Source organism: Platalea leucorodia (assembly GCF_965183815.1).
Source record: "Platalea leucorodia genome assembly, chromosome: 2".
Taxonomy (NCBI): Eukaryota; Metazoa; Chordata; class Aves; order Pelecaniformes; family Threskiornithidae; genus Platalea; species Platalea leucorodia.
In genome coordinates, this window is record NC_138824.1 from 46,231,700 (window position 1) to 46,238,111 (window position 6,412).

The 6,412-nt window shown below is 50.4% G+C and overlaps 1 protein-coding gene across 1 annotated transcript; it reads right to left on the reverse strand.

The window, feature by feature from the left end:
* Nucleotides 1-1,031: 1,031 nt before the first annotated feature.
* Nucleotides 1,032-5,670, reverse strand: KCTD12 (potassium channel tetramerization domain containing 12). The gene has a single exon (XM_082304655.1). It carries the CDS (start codon nt 5,545-5,547, stop codon nt 4,546-4,548), a length of 1,002 nt encoding a protein of 333 aa, XP_082160781.1. The 5' UTR covers nt 5,548-5,670; the 3' UTR covers nt 1,032-4,545.
* Between the last annotated feature and the right edge of the window lie 742 nt (nt 5,671-6,412).

Genomic DNA, 6,412 nt, shown 5'->3' on the forward strand with positions numbered 1-6,412 from the left:
GAAAGAACTAAAAATCCTCACAGATGTTATGTTCTTACAAATTCCATGAATGCTGCTGGCTGGCTAAAGGAAAGGGGAAAAAAATCTGCAGTTCACTAGAGGGAGAAAGGTAGAATTCAGCCATAACCTTCAGCATAGCAGAAGCTGGCTCTGCCAAGGAACATGCTGTCTTTCGCCTAGTGGAAGTGAAATAAAAGGGATGGGGGTGAGCAGAGTAACTGAAGTGGTAGTATAAAGAAAATGAGACCTAAGCCTGCAGAAAGACAGGCTCAAAGTTTTTTTGCTCACGGAACAACCTCCTTTCTTATATTATTGCATGATAACAAAGTTCTTAAATACTATCAAGCTGTCAAATAAAACGGTTGATTAAACTTCCTTCAGCTGGTTCCTTTGCATTATAACCATGCTACCCAAGAAAGATCTATTAAATATACAGGTGCTTCACACGCGTGGATTATACTAGCAATTCATTACTACTTTTCTATGAAACCGACCACAGGTCTATTATAAACCATCAGGTTTATAATAGTTTGCTAGAGATCACAGGGTAGCCTACAAGATCACCCCTCTGTTCCTTAACAGAATTTCTAAATGCATTTCTCTCGGATCATCTGTTTCCATGGGTATTAATGTTTCTTTCATTAAATAAGCACTATATCCAATGTTGCTATTCTGTGGCTTCATAAAAAAAGCAACATTTTATTTCAACAATTATTCTGTGTTATTCAAATTAAGCTGTTTAATCTATATGGTTTCCTGAGAAGTGATTTATATTGACCAGTACTACAAAAATTCTCTGTGACACTTAAAAGGAAAGTATGCAGCCTGAGCATTATACATTTCTGTTTATCTTGCCATGGCTGTTACTAGAGATCCCTATACACATAATATTCTTTGATGTTTCTGCTTTACTTATTAGCTTGGAGTCTTTGCTGAAGTTATGAATATGATACTGTGGAAGAGAGAGCAAAGCTAATGACATCTTTACCAAGAGTGAAGAGGACAGCATAAACCACACAACTAAGTTAATATTTAAAGAACAAGAATTTAATTTGTATGCAATGTTTTCCTAGGAGGATCTTTATTTTCAATGCTATACATGTGAAAATAAGAATGAATAAGTGGCTCGTTATCTACATGTATAAAAATATAAACACCCTATCAAACATCTGCAAAGTCACCCTTCATGGTATGCATCAATGAAAAGAACTATGCCTTAACTTCTAATTAAAAGAAAGACTGCCTTTGTGTTTGTTTTATTTTTTAATAGCACTTGTAAATACTACTGCATTCATCCATAAGTACATGAACTGTGAACAACAACAGCTACAAAATGTGTACAGGACTCCAGTATCGTGCCTTTAGATTTTTGTCCTTCTGCACCTCAACAGGTTAGCAGAGTCATTGTGTTTATCCATTCTTTGAGCTCTCAATAGAAGAGACCAGCAAAACTCAGTGACTTTGCCTTGGGCATTTTACCTTTTAAAAATTTTACTGAAATTACTGAATAATGTTTAACAAAAATATTGTCTTCTGCGGCAAACCATCAAACAACTATTACATTTATGGCACCATCATTTTAAGCCTAAATGTAATGAGTTATCAGTAAATGAAGGGCTCCATTTCCTAATACTAATAACGCTTAGAGTTTTTAGCACAAACACAAAGATTAAAAAATCATCAGTTTATGTTTTTATTACACCCATTTTTACTTAAAATATGAGAATTTTTTGGTCATCTGCCAGCAAACGGATAGGCAATCATTGATCAAAATACAGGCAATCTTTGTTTGAGAGATGCATTCAGCCACCTGGAAATTTAGTTATGATTCACATTCAAGCAAATATGCAATTGATTTCGGTTCTACAAGCTGATACTCATATTCAGTTTTTCCATAGAAACAGGTATAGGAAACCAGTAAAACATTACCATAGTATGTACATAGCGTAATATGTAAATGCTCAGCTAGATATATTATGAAATTCGGTAGCACTAAAATGATTAAAAAACTAAATGATTCGTGTAAAATGTTTATATACTGTATATATATGTACATTAAATCACAAGTTCAATTTAAAACTGCCCCTATTCATAGCTCCTATGATGGATTTAGTAAGCTACCAGATTCTTAAAAAAAGAAAGCTATCTAGAGCGAATTTGAACACTTTACTGAAAACTGATTTTATACAAAATCTTAAAAAACATATTTCAGAATTACTTAACAGAAACTAGAAAAAGACGGTCATTATTCTCAAGAACGGCATTGTAAAGACCTAGTAGCTGTGATCAATGTCCTTTCACTTGTGGTACAAATAAGTTAAGCACAAAGAAATCATCTCAGAGTAAGGCATAGGACAAACAGGTTTCATTCTGTCTTCAGGTGTATTGGCCTCTCACTCTATCTTATTGCTCATCTAATTTGGCAGGTATACATTTCTCTCCTTTTAAAAATAATCCATTATACAACTATCTACAACAGGACAATACCCAGCGCTTCCGTGTGCGCATCTTCAATTTAATCACATTGATAAAAGATCTTACTAATATTAAGAAAAAAACCCACATGGTGATGCAAATTATTTTCAGTTTTATGCGGTTCTGCATGCACTTAATGGAAGACCAAGTGGTGAACAGAGAGACTGAACACTGAAACTCAACTCAATACTATGTAGCTATAGCTCTTTTCAAAGGAATTAAGGTTTTTAAAAAAAAAACAAACCCTACTGTGAAATTCTTTGGTTAGAATACAAGTGCTAGCAGTATTTCTAAATTTGGAGTTAGAACAATTTATTATTCAAGAGTTTTAAAAATGTAACCTCAAGCCTTTCATATGTACCGCTAACTTCTTCAACACTTTGGATACATTTAGGATATTTTTCTGTGAAGGTCTGAACAGACAATACAGGTTTCAAGTTCAGGTTTTAAAGGAAAGTGCTTTTGTACCCCAGTCTTCAGGAATTTATTAGAAAGAGCTGCTCAGTCTTCCCTACTGTAAAACCTGCTGTTCAGATCATCTGTTCCAAAGCAAGCTACGGCTGCCTCCTCTGGGAAAAACAGACTGTTAGATAGCATGAACCAAACACAGCTTAGGAGGGGTAATTTCCCCTGAAGAAAGTTGGCATCGTTCTTGTTTTTGTAAAGATGGGGCTTAATCCTTTCTAAGAAGCACTAAGTTCGTCTAGGAAGAGGTACTTAACTCTCAGCAGTGCCATTGCCCTTGTAGTACTGCCATGAAAACTAAGAAACTGGTTCTCGAAAACCTGGTTTTGGCATCAATTCTGTTGGCTTCAAAGTTTTACAGCACTAACACGACAAAACTTAAAGTAACAAGCAGGGTGCTCTTGATTACACTTATAACGTACATCTGCATTAATTCAACGTACATGATTTCAGCTTCCCAGGAAGCAGGCCCTACCTTCGCTCTGGCAAGCCTGGCTTCATCTCGCCCCCATCGTTCTGAGGGTGTTTAAGGAAATACGCATTGAGATTTCTATGCATATTATAGACAGTAACTTCAAGAGAATTATAAGGACTTCACACCACCCATGAAAGTTACGATTCACAAGCACTTTAATTTTTCAAAGCGTCGTTGTTTTACCTCTCGAGGGAATAAACACGTGTCTCTGAGGACACTTTATAGTTCAAATGGTTGGTTATCCAGCGAACCTGTCCTTTCACATCAGCCTTACGTGCCTGCTGTGCAGGCCCTGGTCCAGTTTAACGGCTTGGAGAGGGGAGTTCAGAGAGATAGGGAGCAGAGAGGGCAAATGGATGCAACCAGTCATGAAGGGCCCACACGCAGGCCTCCTGCAAAATTACTCATCTCTACAGATGAAGTACGAGCCAGAGTGCCAACCCCTCACGGTCAGGCATCACTTCTATATGACAGTCCTTCACAGACAGGCATCGCTTTGATGGGGTGGGGGGATAAAATGGACCGTTATGGGTCCACCCAACAAGGTGAAATCCCGCTTAAGGGTATGGGGATGAGAAAAGACAGCCATTTGTCATGCCGCCTTCAACAAAAGTTGCTGAAAAGCAACTGAAAAGTTCCTCAGCCCCTAAATGGGTAGTTTTTAAAACACCCCACCCTGACAGAGCTATCCCTCAGCTCCTGTGTGCGGAGAGGGGCAGGGGCCGGGTGCACACACACACTTTCCTGGGATGGGTATTTGTCTAATCCCACTACCTCTCTCCTTCCTCGCTACCGACACAGCTACTGGGAGGCATGGGAGGGAGGATGACGGTGCGAGCCGGGATATGGTGGCTGAGCAGGGATGTGGTGGCCAAGCAGGGATATGGCGGCGGAGGCACGACATGGTAACCTCCTGTCCCCGGGGCCGTCAGGAGGTGCGTGCAGGAGGGGTGGGTGCTGCACTGGGGGCTGGCCCGCCTTGTGCGTGGAGGCAGGCACCGGGGTGAGGAAAGCGCAGGGGGACACGGTTCCCCTCCACGTCCTCCTTCCTCCGGGCCGGGAGGGGACCGTGGGTGCGAGGGTGTGCAGGGACCGCCGCCTTATCTCCACGCCACGGGCCGGGCAGATGCTCAGTCCCGGCAGAAGACATACTCGGTGTAGCTGGTCCAGATCTTGTCATCGGCAGGACCGCCCTGCTCGGGGGCGAAGGCGCAGGTGCCGGTGGAGGAGCAGGCGGCCATGCGGAAGCCGGCCTCGGAGAGCCGGTCGAAGGCTTGCTCGAGGAAGTTGAACTTGAGGTAGTAGCGGGCGGTGTAGCGCTCGGGAGGGCGGTCGGGGTCGCGGCTCTCGTTCAGCGTCTCCCCGAAGACCTCCTTGGCCAGCGCCGTCTTGCCGCAGACGGTGATGCGGGCCACCCGCCGGAACTTGGCGTCGGCCTGCGCCTCCCGCCCGATGGTGTAGGAGCCCCGGTAGCCGATGGTGATGTAGCCCGAGCGTCGCCCGCCCGCCCCGTCCAGCGACTGCGAGGGCGTCAGCAGCGGCCCGCCCGAGGGGCTGCGGCTGGCGGTGGGCGACGGGGCGGAGGCCGCGGCTCCCCCGCCGCCTCCTTCCAGCGGCTCGGCCTCCAGGTAGCCGAGGAGCGGCGGCGGCGGCTCGTCGGCGCAGAGCGAGCCGTCGCGGTGCAGGGCGGCGGGGCGGGCGGCGGCGGCGGCCCGAGCCTGCGCCAGGCGGCGAGCCAGGTCGGGCAGCTGGAAGTACTCGGCCTCCCGCTGGAGGCGGCTGCGCTCGGGGAAGTGCTCGGGCAGCACCAGCTGCAGGTCCCGCAGGTAGTCCAGGATGTAGCGGAAGAGGAAGCCGTCGCGGTCGAGGAAGAAGCGGCCCTTGCTGTCCCGGGGCAGCTCGCTGGGCTGCTGCTGCGAGAACATGCGCCAGAGCAGCGAGTCGCGCACCGAGACCACGGTGCAGCGCCGCGTCACGTACACCTGCCCGCCCACGTTCAGCTCCACGATCTCCGGGAAGGACGACCAGCCGCCCGCCGCCGCCGCCGCCCCGCTCCCCGCTGCCCCGCTCCCTGCCGCCGGCGAGACGCCGCCGCCGTTGGGCAGCCCGCGGGCGCTGTCCGCCAGGGCCATACCGGACGGAGCCCGCCGCCGGCGGGGAGCCGCTGCCCTTCCTCCTCCTCCTCCTCCTCCGGCCGCCTGGGCTCCGGCGGGGCCGCCGCCGCCGCCCGCGGGGGAGCGCGCAGCCCTCCGCCGCTGCCCGCCGGAGCCTCCCGCCCCGTCTGTCCCCGGAGCCCCGCTGCCGCTCCGCTGCCCGCTGCCCGCTGCCGGCCAGGCGCCTCCGTCGGGCTGCGAGCGGAGAGCCCCGGCGGCGGCGGCGGCGGGGCCGTGTTTATGTAGCGCGGCCGCACCTCGCGGGGAGGCGTGGGAGGCTGGCGGGAGGCAGAGCCCAGCGCACGGGGAGGGGAAGGGGACGGCCCTGCACTGACGCAGGGTCCCCCGCCGTCGTTCCCCCGCCCCGGCCCTCCTTCCCCGGCTGCGGCGGGGACCCTCTCCCCGCCCGCGGGGCGCCCGCCGCGCCCCCCTCGCCGTGGACGGGCACCGCGGTGTGCGACCGGCGGGGGTAAAACCTTTGCGGGGGGCTGTGGGAGAGCCCCGGCCGCCCGCCGGGCTTCTGCTCGCCCCGCGGCTTCCCCGCGGCGTCTCGGCTTTTCGCAGGCGAGACCCCCCCGCCGTTCGCCCCGAGGTGCGGGAGCGGGGAAGCGGCGAGGCGCTGGCGCTAGCGCTCCGCCGAAGGAGCCGTGCTGTGCCCCTGCTGATCTTTCTAAGGCTTGTCCAAACCCTCGCCAAGTGGGACCCCCGACGAGGTAACCGTGTCCCCTCCCTCCTGCCGCCTTCGCGGGGGAAAACGCGAGCCCGCGGTGCTGCCCGCACTCGCCTCACCCGGGTCCCCTGCCTGTTTCTGGGCTTGCAAGACTCTCTCCCTACGCAGGTTTTG

What these genes read in the sequence shown, in the direction of transcription:
- KCTD12 (XM_082304655.1), bottom strand. Translation starts at nt 5,547, where the DNA reads ATGGCCCTGGCGGACAGCGCCCGCGGGCTGCCCAACGGCGGCGGCGTC.